This window comes from Cavia porcellus, unplaced genomic scaffold (assembly GCF_034190915.1).
Source record: "Cavia porcellus strain 051 isolate PalLab524CR breed Dunkin Hartley unplaced genomic scaffold, mCavPor4.1 scaffold_16, whole genome shotgun sequence".
Taxonomy (NCBI): domain Eukaryota; kingdom Metazoa; phylum Chordata; class Mammalia; order Rodentia; family Caviidae; genus Cavia; species Cavia porcellus.
The window spans coordinates 9,799,151-9,814,459 of record NW_026947499.1 but is presented as its reverse complement, the minus strand read 5'-3'; the positions used below and the strand labels follow the sequence as shown (position 1 = coordinate 9,814,459).

Sequence of the window (15,309 nt, the reverse complement as noted above, 5' to 3'; positions counted from 1 at the left end):
TAAAACTTTCTGTTTAACAATGTCTAATCTGTTTAATCTTTCACTCCAGACTGTGATCTTAGTTTGATATAAATATCATGTTTAAATTACTCTAACCATGCAAATTATCTAATTTATATTAAGTATTTGGGGACTAATGTTTTAGCTCAGTGGTAGAGCACATGCTTAGCATTTTTGAAGCTCTGGTTTCTTTTTTTAGTTTGTTTTTTGTCTTTTTGAGACGGGGTCTTGCTATGCAGTTCAGGCTGGCCTCAAGCTCACTTTGGAGCCCAGGCTGGTCTCGAACTCTCCAGGATCCTCCTGCCTCAGCCTCCCGAGTGCTGGGATTACAGGCGTGAGCCACCACGCCTGGCAAAGCTCTAGTTTCAATGCCTAGTGCATCCTCCCCCGCAAAAAGCAAAGAAAATAAAAGAAAAAAATAGTTGTAGAAGATACGAAAGTATGATTAGATTATGATGAATGATTGAAAGTGAGTACCCTTCCTTTTACTCTCCCTTTCCCCGGCTTTTTGTATGAATTCAAGTAACAAACGCTGTCGGATGCTACTCCATGTATATTATTCCTGTTACTCAAGTTGTTTGAGTTTTCCTAATTTTTATTTTTCCTTTTTGGCTTTTTGAGACAGGTTCGCCATGTAGTGCAAACTGGCCTTGAACTCAGAATTTAGGCCAGAGTGTTTTCATAGTCACAGCACTCCTTTTGCCTCAGCCTCTGCAGTGCTGGTTACAGACCTGTGCCACCACTCGTGGCTCAGACTGATTGAGTTTTTGATTCACAAATTTGCGTGTCACCCTTGTGCAGGGACCATGCTAATCTTCTCTGTATCGTTCCATTTTTAGTACATCGTCTGCCGAAGCAAGCACTGATTGATTGAGTTTTTGGGATTGAAGCCATTTTTCCTATTTTTATTGTAAGCTCCTGGAAAGTCGAGTATGTATCTTATCCTTATAGCTTCCATAACACACTGCTTTGCACAACATTGATATTTAAGCACAGTCGTATTAAATGAATACTGTAATTTTTGTATTTAAAAAAAAATTAAGATAAAAGAGAACCTAACAAAACAAGTCAGAACAGAACAGTTTAAACAACATAGTGTTTCACCACAAGACAATCCAACATAACAGTAGCTACCATAGTGTCTCTTTCCCTGAAAAAATTGAATATACCTTCATATACTATAGTATCAAACATAAAAAGATAGTGTAAAACCATTCAAGAGAATGAAAATATTACAGGGTATTCAGAATAAACTAACAGAAAAACGAATAAATGTTACTATATTATCTCCTTGTCTATAAAATACTTTGTTTATACTATCACATATAATAAAATGCAATAAGATACAACATGATAAAACCAATGAAAAAGAAGAACAAAAGCTTGGTGGGACTTCAAAACAAGATGATATTAAATCTTCACTAGCTATTATAATGTCTTGTTTTCTTCAAAATAGCTGTTCATACCAACACAGACAATAAAATCAAATAACCCAGAATAAAACCATTCCAATTAATGAATAAAAACATTATAAGACTTCAAAGTAATATAATAGGGAATCATGATTACCACATATTTTTATGTATTCTTACCACTTCTTACACTAGGGAAACTATACAGTATTTATACATGTGAGTGTGATTTATTTCGCTTATGAGTATGGTCTCAAGCTGCATCAATTTATTTATAAATATCTCAATGTGATCATTCTTTATAGCTGAGTAGTACTCCATTGTATAAAAATACCACAACTTTTTTATCCATTCTTCAGTTGATGGACACTTAGGTTGTTTCCAAGATCTGCTTATTACAAATTGTGCTGCTATAAACATGGGTGCATATATCACTGTGGTATGATGTTTTCAGTTCTTCTAGGAATAATGCCTAGAAGTGGAATAGGTGTAACAAATGGAACCTCCAATCCCAGATTTCTGAGAAATCTCCAGACTGACCTCCACAATGGTTATACCAGTCTACACTCCCACCAACAGTGCAGGAGAGTTCCTTTTTCCCCACAGCCTCTCCAGCATTTGTTGTTGGTAGTTTTCTCGATCCTGGCCATTCTTTCTGGAGTGAGATGGAATCTCAGTGTGGTTTTAATTTGCAATGAATAGTGTAATTTAATAATTTCAAGCAAGAATTTTGGATTAAGAATATTTAGTAAGATGTTAGTATTAAGTATGAAAAATTAATAACCTTTTCCCCTAACTTTTCATTGGTATTACTAACACTTTGTCAACTGAATTTCCAATCTCTCTTACCACAGGTTCTGTCTTAAAATGGGGATAAATTGAAAGCAAAGCTCCCTTCTATCCATTTCCCTTTACAGGTATATTTACCTTTTCATGATGATTCATTCTATTTCTTTATAATCACCAAAGTTTCATACAACTCTGTTTCCTTGTCACCTGTTCTTTCTGATTCTGGGCAGTCAGCCTGGCTTTTTCTTCCACTTGTCATCTCCTTCCTTGCCCTCAAGGTACTTGGCAGAAATGGGTAGGGTGGAGCCCAGCTGGGGTAGGGGTGGAGTTACCGATTCACTGCTCCTTTCGAAACTGACTGAGAAGGAGCTGAGCTGCTCGCCACTAGCTGGGACTGAGGTCCCCATGGCCTTCCCGCTGGAGATTAGCCTTCTGGAGGACAAGTGGGACTTGGTAAGGTCGGAAGCTGGCCATCTCTTCTTTATCTCACGCCTTTTCTTCTTCTTTGTTCTACATTTTTTACTCGTCGTGTCTCTCATCATACCACTAACTTTTCTTCTTTCTGTTGTGTCATTTACTGTTCCCATTATTTTCTGGTTGTTGGTCAACTTTATTTAGTATTTGTCTCTCTTATTACCCATTCTTTTTATGTATCTGTATTCTCTCTCAAAATTCAACTTTCCTACCTCTTCTCCTTTATCCCTCCTTTTTTGTTTTATCTTTTTTCATCCAATCATTTTCTAACTACCTCTATATTCATTTTACTGTTTTCCAGAGAAATAGGAATAAGAGAAGGAAAAGGGAGCCACCCTTCCTTTCCAGAGACCTGTTTGGCTTTTTCACTCATTTTCAAACTTGTAATGTGTTTTGATTAGACTTTGAAGAAGAATTTGTTCTGAGTGGATGGTTAATAAATAGTGAAGTTGGAGTTAGGTTAAATATTAAATGTAAAAGGTTTAATTTTTCTCCTCTTAGTTTTTTTCTGCAATTCAGTGGATACAGTTCATCATGGCTACTCTGAGGTATGTTTATTTAATCTTGTTTAATATGACTGTCTGAAGTGATATAAGCAAAACCGGAGAATTCTGTAGATTCTATATTTCCCCCAGGGATTTGATATTATTCTTTAGTTAGAGAGAAATGATATCCTTTACTGTGTTGATGCTTCCTAATAAAATGCAATGACATCAGCAACAGAAGCAAAAACTGATTTAAGGGTAACATCTGAAGTCAGTGGATAACCTGGTCAGCGTGATTGATTGATTGCAGCATCGGCAGAAAATCCCCCTTCATCAGCACATATATTAAAAAGTGGAGTTACACAGGGAAGATTGGCAAGGATAACATGTAAATTCATGAAGTATTTCCCTCTCTTTGTTGTTTTTTTGAGACAGGGTGTAGTGCAAGGTGACCTTGAACTCACTATGTAGCTCAGGCAGGCCTCCAATTTGCTGTGATTCTCCTACCTCAGCCTCCCAAGTACTGGGATGTCCAGCTAGTCTGTATGTTTTTAAATGCTTAGTTTATTTTACATCAATTATGTCAATAAAACAGTAACAAAAATCAATAACAAAAATGAAAGAGTCTTGTCTTATTTTAATGATTGCCATCTGTTTATCAGTGTTATAGGTTCAAGTTCACTTATTACCTATGCTGCTTTCCAGAATATACAGAAATCTCCAGAGGTGAGCAGTGTCTCTTTGTGTTGAGTCTGAAGTTTTAGTGTTTTAGTCATTGAAATAAAAGTGTATCTATAAATGATGAATAATTCTATAAATTGCTTATAAATTCCTCACTACATAAGACTCGTATATCTTAGGCACCATCAATAGTGCTTTCGTTTTTTCCCTTTATTTATTTATTTATTTACTGGTACCAGGGATTGAACTTACAACCTCATGCTTGCCAGGCAGGCACTTACACCACTGAGCTAAGCCTCTACCCCCTTCCCCTTTATTTTAATTTTTTTTCTTTCAGTATTAGGGATTGAGCCTCAGGTCCTTGCACTGAGCCATATGTTCCCCCATTTTTAATTTTTAATTTTGAGACAGGGTCTCACTGAGTTGCTGATTTGTCCCAGCTGGGCTCAAATTTGGGATCCTCATGCCTCAGCCTCCAAGGGCACTGACAATACAGGTGTGTATCTCCATGCCTGGCTAAGCTCCCTTTTCTAGGCAATTATTTAACTATAACTGAATTCTTAGAGATACCTATTGAATGTGGATTTCTTTGGTATGCATTGGTAATAAGAAAACAGTGTTGTGTGAAGCCTAAATTCTCTCTAAACATGGTAACATTCTACCTATCAGTGAATTTTCTGACTTTTTTTTTTTTTGGTCTTTTTCCTTTTTATCGGTACCGGGGATCAAACTCATGACTGCCTGCTTTCAAGGCAGGCGCTTATGCCACTGAGCTAAACCCCCAGCCCCTCATCCTTTTTAATTTAATTTTTTTTTTGTCTTTTTGAGACGGTCTCTCTATGCAGTTCAGGCTGGCCTTGAGCTCACTTTGTAGCCCAGGCTGGTCTCGAACTCTCAACGATCCTCCTGCTTCAGCCTCCTGAGTGCTGAGATTACAAGCATGAGCCACCACGCCCGGTTTAATTTTTTTTAAAATTTTGAGACGAGATCTCACTAAGTTGTGCAGATTGGACTTGGTCTTGAGAACTTTTTGCCTCAGCCTTCCAAATAGCTGGCATTATAGGTATGCTCTACTGTACCAAGAACTGTTAAGTTTTATTGGAGTCTAGTGATAAAAATAGCTTTTGTTAATGGAATACTTACTGTTACAGTTTAGATAGAAAATTTCCTCTAAAATCTTATGTATTTGGAAGGTGATTGGGTCAGGTGGGTGCTACAGTCATGAGAGATTCATCCAGTAGCTAACTGTGCTGTTAGGAAGTAGGGCCTCCCTGGAGGTGAGTCATTGGAAGGTTTTATTTCCCTATCTAGCTAGTCTCTTCGCCCTGTTTCTTGACTGCCATCGGATGAGTAGCTGTCCACTGCTCAGGCCCTTGCTTTATGCTGTTTCTCCCTTAGAGCCAGCAAACGATGAAGTCAAATCATAAACCAAAGTAATCCTCTTCCCCTTTAAATTGTGAGTGTTGGGTATTTTGTCTCCATGACAAGGAAAACAACTGAAACACTGTGTTCCAGCTGTCTTGAGTATTTGTATACTTCATCTCATTGTACTTTTTGACTCTCCTATCAGAAGGTTATTAGGCCTATTTCACAGGTGAAGAAATTGAGAAATTGAGGCTCAAAGTCAGGAAATGAGTTAATCAAGTTACATAGTAACTAGCAGAGCAAGAATTTTCAAATGTCCATACCAGTTTTTTGTTTTTGTTTTTTTCCCAGTCCTGGGAATGAACTCAGGCCTTTACCCTGAACTATACATCCCAAGCCATTTTTTTAGTTTATTTTGAGACAGGCTGTCTCTAAATCATTAGACTGGACTTGAACTTGTGATTCTCCTTACAGACTACTAGAGTTGTACCACCTGGAGCCATTACTGGAACCACCACACCCTGCTCAAAAGTCCATAATTTTAACTTCAGTCCTCCTCCAAATTAAAGAAACATGTTTGCATTTACTGTGTTCTCAATACATGTGCTCAGTGCTTTAAATAAATTTTCAACCAGGCGTGGTGGCATATGCCTGTAATCCCAGCAATCAGGAGGCTGAGGCGGGAAGATTGGAACAAGATGGAGGCAAGTCTTGGCTACATAATGAGTTCAAGGCCTGCTTAAAGTAGTACATAGCAAGATCCAGTCTCAAAAAACCAAAAAAAAAAAAAATTTTTTTTTTTTTTACTTTGAAAACTCAGAAAGAAGGGCTGCAGGTATAGTCATTGGGAGAACATGTACTTAGCATGCACAAGGCTCTAAACTCAGTCTTTAGCACCAACATTCAATAGCAGCAGTGGATACTAGTCAGCTATCGTAGACAGGAAATGGAATCTTAGTAAGATTGAGAGACTTTCCTAAGGGTAGCTAGGAACAAGTAGATTTGGAATTTGAATGCAGACTTACCTAGCTGCAAAAACATTGCTCCATGTACACTTTTAAGGGACCTTTTAACATTTTTTTTTTGTACTAGGAATTGAACTCAGGATCTTGTGCTTGAAAGGCAGGTGCTTATGCTTACCCTGGCCCCCCATGTACACTTTTAAAACCACTGACGTACTGCCTAATGAAAGAGAATTTTAAAGTTTCAGAACTAGAGTGTAACTATGTAAGTAAAACTAGAAAGTAATCAGTACAGTATCAGGCCCGTTCTTTTAGCTGGTTGGGAGATGGGGATCTCTTGAGCCCTTAAGTTTGAGGCCAGCCTGGGGAACATAGTGAGATCACATTTTGTTCTTTTGGTTTTTTTTAAAGTTTTGATAGTAAATTGCCCTTGTCTGTCAAGTAATTTTAGACCAAATGTTCCCCGGAGTAACATTTCTCTAATGTTTCTTTCCTTTGCTGGAGTTTGTGTCTCAATGTGACTAATTTAGTAAAGCATGAGTTACACAGTGGAGAAAACTAGGCTTCATTTCTGAAGTATAGTTTCTTAACCTCAGCACTATTAACTTTTTGGGCTAGATAATTGCTTGTTTTTGAGTGCTTCCATGCACAATAGGATGTTTAGCAGAATTTACTTGCTAAATATTAATAGCACACCTTCCCTTTTTCAGTTGTAGCAACACAAAATGTCGTTAGACATTGTCAAATATTCCTTGGGATGGGGACAGCTCACTCCTGCTTGCTCTGAGGTAACATGCTCTGAGGTAACATGACATGTTAGGGCTTTATAAAAATGTAGGGTTTAGTTTGGCTTAGAATTGGACCTTTCATTTCTGTGGCCTAATTTCTCACATAATTCACATTACCAGAACCTAAGGATCTTAGCATCTCCTTAGTTAAGTTGTTCCTACACTTTTTACTTTCTTGGTCTAGGAAAAATTTTGATTTTTCCAGTTCAGGTATACTCTACTATTTTCTTTAAATTTATCAAAGAACATTTTTTTTTTGAGACAGGGTCTCACCATGTAGCCTAGGCTGCCCTTGAACTCACAGTGATCTCCTGCCTCAGCTTCCCAAGTGCTGGGATTACAGGCCTGCACCACCACACTCGGCTCTCAGAGAACATTTGTAACAGCAAGAACATATGGAAAATAATCTGAAACAGCTTAAAATGGTCTATTGAATTAAAATACTGTATATTTGAGAGACTGAAACTGCAAGTTGGTGGCAAGCCTGGGTTACATGGTGAGTTTAAGGTCAGCCTGAACTAGGGGCTGGGGATTTAGCTCAGCAGCATCAGCACCTGCCTTGCAAGCAGGCTGTCGTGAGTTCGATCCCCGGTACCGATAAAAAGGAAAAAGACAAAAAAAAAAAAAAAAAAAAAAAAAAAAAAAAAAAGATCAGCCTGAACTACATAGCAAGAGTCTGTCTCAAAAAATTAAACAGAACAAAAACAGTATAATAATAATGGTGTTAAATTGGACAATAATTTGGTTTCACTTTAATAGAAGTATTGAGAATCAGTATTTTAGAAGAATATCAGTGTAAATTGTAGGTCTCTCACCTCATGAGGCCAGACCTGGTCCTGGAACTTCCCTAGGAGGAACTTTTCATACTTGTATTTTTTTCTTCCCACTATCCTGTTCAGTACTTGTTTTAAATTAAAAACAAGTATACTTGTATATGTAAGTGTCTTTAGAGAGTTTGCATTCATGTTTAAGACCATGATTTGTGCTTTTTTTGTTTTGTTTTTTGAGATAGGATCTCTATAGCTCAGATTGACCTCATTATAGTCCAGGCTGACCTCAATTCATGATCCGCCTGCCTCAGCTTCCGACTGCTGGGATTACAGGTGTGCGCCACCACGCGCAACATGTCTTATGCTTTTTTGAGTTTTCCTTATTACCAATGACTGTGCTGATTATATAGTTTCCTTAATAAAATAAGTTATACATATTTTTTCCTTCAATGTTGTATCTTGTTATACATAAAAAGATGAAATCTTTTTTGATTTAAATAATGGGCACTTAGTTAATCTTTGCTCTTTTATGAGAACTCATGGTGTTTTGTCATGAATGCAAGCAAAAAAACTCCTTTTTATCTTCCTTTCCTACTAAAAACCTCAGATATGTGTTAATGGCCAGCATTTCCCCATATGTAGGAATATGTCTCAGATTAATCTGCCTTATTTTTCCAGGGTTTATTTCATATTCAACCTTAATTTTTTTATCTGTTAATGGTTATAAACTTGTGCTAGACTCTAGGCCAGTAGAATTTCTGTGCCATGTGGCTGCAATTTTTTTTAAGATAGGGTCTCCCTATATAGTTCAGACTGATTTTTTTTTTTTTTTTGGTATGAGGAATCAAAATCATGACCTTGCACTTGCCAAGCAGGTGCTTAAGCCACTAAGCTAAATCCCTGACCGTGTTCAGACTGAATTTGAATTCACTATGTATAGTCGAGAATAGCCTCACATTTGAGGGACTCCTCCAACCTAAGCCTCCTGGGTGCTAGGATTACAGGCATGTGCCACCATACATGGCTGGCTGCAATTTTAACAGGCTTACCATAGGGTATATACGGTAATTATTATATGCTTGCTTGCTTCTTTCTCAATCTTTCTTTCCTTTCTTTCTCTTCTTTCTTTCTCTTCTTTCTTTCTCTTCCTTCCTTCCTTCCTTCCTTCCTCTCTCCCTCCCTCCGTCTCTCCCTCCCTCCCTCTCTCCCTCCCTCCCTTCCTCCCTCCCTCTCTCCCTCCCTCCCTTCCTCCCTCCTTTCCTTCCTTCCTTCCTTCCTTCCTTCCTTCTTTGTTATCAGGTGTCACTATGCTGCCCAGATTTGTGCTGAACTTGAGATCCTCCTATTGCAGCCTCCTTAGTACCTGGAATTTCAGACATGTGCCACCACATCCAGATTACTTTACATTTGAAAATGCATATTGTACATTATTTCAGTTGTTTATATTTCTGTAAGTCAAGGCAGTTTGACCATCTAAACCTATCAACAAGTTCTCAGCATTTTAACTTTCCTTTTATTGGAAAGAAAGATAATAGAAAAATCCTCTTCTATATAAGTGGAGAGATTTGTTCCTAGGTCGTGTCTGATGAGGATTGGAAAGTTTTTTAACATATTTTTTATTGTGAGATACAGAAAAGTACTACAGTGTATGAAATATGTTTAAAGAATGATTAGGAACAAATAAGAAATAGAACATTAACTGTACCTCAAGACGTAAGTTTTCTCTCAATCACATCTTGCTTCTTCACCTCTAGAGGTAACCAGTCTCTAGATTTTTTAAAATTTTGTTTTGCTTCTGTTGTTTTGTTTTAACCATTTTGTTTTTTGAAACTATGTTGCCCAGGCTGGCCCCAGACTCCCAGTGATCCTTATGCCTCAGAGTCATCACGCCTGGTCGTTTTGTACAACCCTCCACCCCAGACAGAGTCTCACTATACAATTCAGGCTAACCTTGAACTCACTGTGTAGCCCAGGCTAGCCTCAAACTTGTGGAGTTCCTCCTACCTCCGCCTCTCACATGCTGGAATGACAAATGTGCACCACCATGCCTGGCTTCATGCTCTTTTTAAAAAACAATTTTAATTTAGCTCAGGGGCATAAGCACCTGCCTTGCAAGTGTGTGGCCGTGAGTTCGATCCCTGGTACCGATTAAGAAAATAAAAATAAAAATAAAAAACAATTTTAAAAAATTTTGAGGCAGTCTTGCAATTTGGAATTTATGACCCTCTTTTGTCAACCTCTCCAGAGTACTGTTTTTTTTGAAACATTGTATTGTTTCATTAGTGTGACAAGCTGAAAACATATGTACATGTATATAAAAAATAGTTAAGATACTTATACTACTGATTTCTCTGAGTTCACTGAAGAGAAAGATTTATATCGTTGTTGTTCGACCAATTGAAGGCAAATGTCCTGTGCCCTGGGTGAATGATTTGGGATGATAATGCCAATGTATGTACCACTGCTGCCCCCAGTTTCAAATACTGTTGTAGCTGCTTCTTCTTTGTCGTTGTGGTGGTGGTGTTCTCCTCCTCCTCCCCCTTCCCCCTCCTTCCCCCTCCCCCTCCTCTTCTTCCTTTTCTTCTTTTTTTTTTTATTTTATTTAAAGAAAGACTTAGTTTCTTCTTGGGATGAGAGAATTCATCTCCCTCTGTTCGAGACTCCCCATGCTGTATTATGTTGAATTCTAAGTTGACTATGTCAGGGAGCCTCTGTAGCCAACTGTTACCTATCTGCCATCTTTCCTTTTCCCAGAGTACTGTGTTTATAAACACACACTACTGTAGCCTGCTAGACTTCTAAAAGTTTTGCTGTTGTGTGTAATATTTTTGTTATTATAGTTTTAATTTTCATTTCCTTGATTACTGATAAGGTCAGACATATTTTCATGTTGTGGCCATTTAGATTTCTTTCTTTTTTCTTAAGCGCTTTGGCCCTTTTTTTTTTTTTTGAGACAGGGTCTTGCTGTGCAGTTCAGGCAGGCCTTGAGCTCACTTTGCAGCCCAGGCTGGTCTCAAACTCACAAAGATCCTTCCACCTCAGCTTCCTGAGTGCTGGGATTACAGGCATGAGCCACCACGCCTGGCTCTTTTTCTTTGTTGTTTTTTTGTTTGTTTGTTTTTGAGACAGAGCCTCATTGTACTTCAGACTGGCCTTGAACTCACTATGTAGTCAAAGCTGGCTTCAAATTCACAGCAGTCCCCCTGCCTCAGCCTCCTGAGTTCTGAGATTATAGGCATGCACCACCATACTTGACTATGGTGCTTTTCTAAAGATTTTTTTTTCTTAATTTTTATGTTTTTGTTAATTTTTATATTGTTGAAATTTTAAATTATTACTTCTGGAACCTTTGTGTTTTGTTTAAGAATACTTTTGCCTAACCAGAAGTTGAAAACATTTTCCTATATTACTTTAAAATATTTTAGGTTTTGCCTTTCATGTATAGGTCTTTTAATTATCTGGAACTTATTTTTTGACTGTAGCATGAGTGGGGATGAATTTCATTTTTCCCCAGGTGGGCAGCCAGTTATTCTGATTTTATATTTTGAAAAGACTATTCTTTTCCTAGTGATTGAAAAGCCACCTTTATCATGTATCAAAGGTCCATATATATGTTTGGGTTTGGTTTTGGCACTGCTCCATTCTATTTACTTGTCTGTTCCTGTGCTATTCCATAGTACTGTATCTGTACTCTAGCTTTATATAAAGTCTTAAACTGTGATAAGGCACATTACCTTCCTTTTTTTTTTCCTAAGAGTGTCTTATCTTAATATTTTGTATTTCTGCATCAGATTTAGAGTTAGCTTATAAAGTTCTATAGGAAAGTCTATTGAAATTTAATGAAGATTGTATTTAATGTATAGATCAATTTAGGGAGAACTGATATTTTTGTAGCTTTGCATCTTTCAATTCATGAATTTGACATACTTGTTAAGATCTTCTTTAATATCTCTCAAACAATTTTTTCAGAAGGACCAAAATATAAATAAGCAGGAATGGATAATCCAAAAGGAGAGGGATGCTAAGTAAGATGGCAGACCTCATCACTGTGGTCAGAAGTTCTGAGCTACATTCCTAAACAGCTGATGAGCTCATTTTCGAATTTTAGAAGATACTGGCTATACTATTAGAAGTCTCCGTTTTTCACGTGTGTTGTGTCTCCACCACAGTATTTTTAAATCCTTTCTTTGATGTTTATCTGAGAAAGGAGTGTCCCTCTGAGCAAGAAGTTCCAGTATCAATCCATTCATGAGTACTGTGAATCCAGGACAATTGAGATTGTTGTGATTACAAATTCCTTTCTATCTGGAGTTTTCATTTACATTCCTCACAGCCAATAAGAGAGGTTCTGGCAAAATGACACCTAATTTCCTATTCAAAACATGAACTATAAAAATAATTGATTCTTAGAGCTGGGTGGGTGGGGGGTGGCTCATACCTGTAATCCCAGCACTTGGGAGGCTGATGCAAAATTATCACTATGAGTTTCAGGCCAGGCTGGACTACATAGTGAAACCCTGTCTCAAAAAAAGAAAAGAAAAGAAAAAAGGGATTCTTACATTCTCTCAGCTGTCTCACTTAACAGAATTTTATGGCTTTTGACAGATAAAGCCACTCTTTTATCTGAGTTTCTCTGACCTGCTCCTGGGAATTTGTTGGCTCACTGAGGCACTTCTTTATGGAACTTCAACAGCCTATAAAGATGTTGTCTGCTATAACCTGCAAGCAGTTGGACAGGTAAGTGATTCTACACTGACTGTGCCTTGCAAGGAAGCCATGCTCAGGTCTAAAAAGGAAGCAAATATCCATCCTGGGATATGGAGACTGGTATGTTTACTATAGTTCTATAATACATGCAAGCAATAGATTTCATTACTTTTCATACTACAAATATTTATTATAGACATTTTGGAAAATTCAGAGACGTATAGATAATTAAAAATAATTCAGATATATTCACTATTTAATATATATAATATTAATATATAATATATTATATATGGATGATCAGTGATAGCAAACCTGTTAGAGAGGAGTGCTCAAACTGTGGGTTTTTGTAACCCAAAACCCACTTATTGATCACAAAGTGCCAATACTATAAATAAACCTGAAAACTGAGGTTTTATTTTAGAAAAAACAACTTGTACATTGATTCACACATCTTTTGTCTTTTTTTTTTCTTTTTGAGACAGTCTCATTATGTAATTCAAGCTGGCCTTGAAATCACTGTGTAACCCAAACTGGTCTCAAACAAAGCTGGTCTCGTACCTCAGTTTTCCAAGTGCTGGGATTATAAGCATGTGCCACCATGCCCAGAATTTTTTTGCTTTAAAAAAACATATGTGTGGGGCTGGGGATTTAGCTCAGCGGCATAAGCACCTGCCTTGCAAGCAGGCGATCGTGAGTTCTATCCCCAGTACCGATAAAAATGAAAAAAGACAAAAAACAAAACAAAAAAAACATATGTGTTGTAAGTTTGCCACCACTGTACTTGATCTTTGGGTACATTTTTTAAAATAAAAGATAATACATTAATACTTCTTTTAATGTGCTTTTTATTATGTAACATATTTTGACCATATTTCTGTGTAATGAAATAAATCTTTTTCTAGAACATCTTTTGCAATGATTGCATATATTATAGGACTATAATAAACACTAGGTTTTCACAGTTTCTTTAGTATATAATGCTTCTTCTAAATTTCTGAAATGGCTAACTATCATGACTGCATAGTAAAACCCTGTCTCAAAAAGAAAAAAACAATTCTGAGGTTTACAGATGAAAAAAAGTAGAGGTTAAAATATAGTGTGTGCTTGTTGAGGGATATTTTTCTGGAAATTTTTACTAGAGAGGAAATTTCTTTCAGTTAAGTAAGAAGGTAATGCAAGTTGGTCATCTCTAATCTCAAATCTGAAATGTCCCAATAGCTGAACTTCGTGGAAAATTCCATACTTTACCTGATGTGATAGCTTGAAACAAAAATGCAGGCACACTAAATTATACAGTTTTTGTATAAAATTATCTTTGGGCTACTATGTGAAATGTAATGAATTTCATGTTTGTATTTGTATGTGTTTACAAATCTGAAAAAAAACTCAAATCCTAAACACTTTCAAATTTTTCTTTTCTTTTCTTACTGAATACCAAGAGTGGGATGTCTTTTAACTGGAATATTCTAATCCATGTTGTTAATGGGAAGCCACTACATTTGGCTCTTTATCCTGTTCTATGAACTTTGGGAAATAATGTAATTTAAAGTCTGACATTGATTTAATTTTTTTTCTACTGGGAACTGAACTCAGGACCTTGTACTTGCCAAGCAGGTGCTGTGCTGTTGAGCTATATCCCCAGCCCTGATTTTAAAATTTTTAAAGTTATTATTACTTCAAATATTTCTTCTGTACCTTTCTCTCTTTTTTTGGTAATCCTATTACATTTATGGGTGTATTATACTTTTTTCTTTTTCCTTTTTTATTTTCACATGTGTGTGTGTTTCTGCTGAGAACTGAACCCAAGACTTTGCGCATGCTAAGCACAAACTCTCACTGAGCTGCATCCCCAACTTTATGTTTCAAGCTGTTGAAGTGGTTCCACAGTTAATGGATGTTCTGTTTTTTCTCCTTTATTTGCATTTCCGCTTGAAAAATTTCTCTTTAATTATATTCATATTTACTCATGATTCAGTCTATGAATGTGTCGATTTATTTGATGTAGCCATTCTTTATTTATGTTACTATGTTTTTGATGTTTTGTATTTCTTTCTTTTTTTTTTTTTTTTTTTTGTCTTTTGAGACAGGGTCTCTATGTAGTTCAGGCTGGCCTTGAACTCATTTTGTAGCCCAGGCTGGTCTTGAACTCACTGTGATCCTCCTGCCTCAGCCTCCCAAGTACTGGGATTACAGGAGTGAGCCACCACGCCCGGCTAGTATTTCTTTTTTTAATTTAGTATTTTGTTTTTAGAGTTTTCATTTTTACATTCTCTGTTTGTTCTTATGTGTTGTCTTTTTTCCTTTAACATTAGAATTAGCTCCTTTGACATATTAATCATCATTTTAAACTCCCTAAATAATTCCAAATCTGATTTACATCTGAATCCAGTCTAAAGCTTGTTTTGTCTAATGATCTTTTTCTTGCATTTAAGCATATCTTGTAATGTTTTGTTGACAGTTGCATGTGATATAGTGAATAGTAGGACCTGAATAAATCAGGTTTTTAATCTGAAGTTTCATATTTGTATGACTAGGAGCTGGGCTGACTTTGTTTGTTTTTAATGTTTCTTTTGCAGTACTGGAGATTTAACCCAGGGAGCATTGTGTTACATCCCAGGATTTTTTTTTTTATTTTATGACAGGGCCTCACTAAATTGTCCAGGCTGGCCCTGAAATTTTAGTCCTTCTGTTTCAGCTTCCTGAGTAGCTCTGACCACAGGTGTACACCACCATGCCTGGTCTGAGTTGTATTTAATGTATGCTACACATTTCACTGACAAAGGCCTCAGTTTTGTGTAGTTTATTGTATATTCCCCTGTCTTGTCATCAGTTCAGACTAGGGAAGTGCACTTGAGATTTGATCAGCTTGCAGA

General features: G+C 36.8%; 1 protein-coding gene and 1 non-coding gene across 11 annotated transcripts in view; one reads left to right on the top strand and one right to left on the bottom strand.

Moving 5' to 3' along the window:
- Positions 1–15,309, top strand: part of Tmem116 (transmembrane protein 116) — a 136,572-nt gene that overhangs the window by 13,295 nt on the left and 107,968 nt on the right. For 2 of the 10 annotated variants that reach the window (XR_010039627.1, XM_063225658.1), the window contains exons 1-4: positions 2,498–2,654; positions 3,177–3,223; positions 3,823–3,886; positions 12,332–12,463. Coding sequence is in view for 8 of the 10 variants with exons in the window: in XM_063225658.1 (XP_063081728.1) it covers positions 2,607–2,654; positions 3,177–3,223; positions 3,823–3,886; positions 12,332–12,463 (291 nt within the window). In the remaining 2 variants the exon portion in view is untranslated. Of the gene's footprint in view, positions 1–839; positions 931–2,401; positions 2,655–3,176; positions 3,224–3,822; positions 3,887–12,331; positions 12,464–15,309 lie in introns of those variants that run through there. The other 8 variants (XR_010039628.1, XM_063225660.1, XM_063225662.1 and 5 more) reach the window with 7 other exon arrangements.
- Positions 757–861, bottom strand: LOC111754865 (U6 spliceosomal RNA). Its single transcript, XR_002789543.2, has one exon. It is a non-coding gene; the product is annotated as a U6 spliceosomal RNA (small nuclear RNA).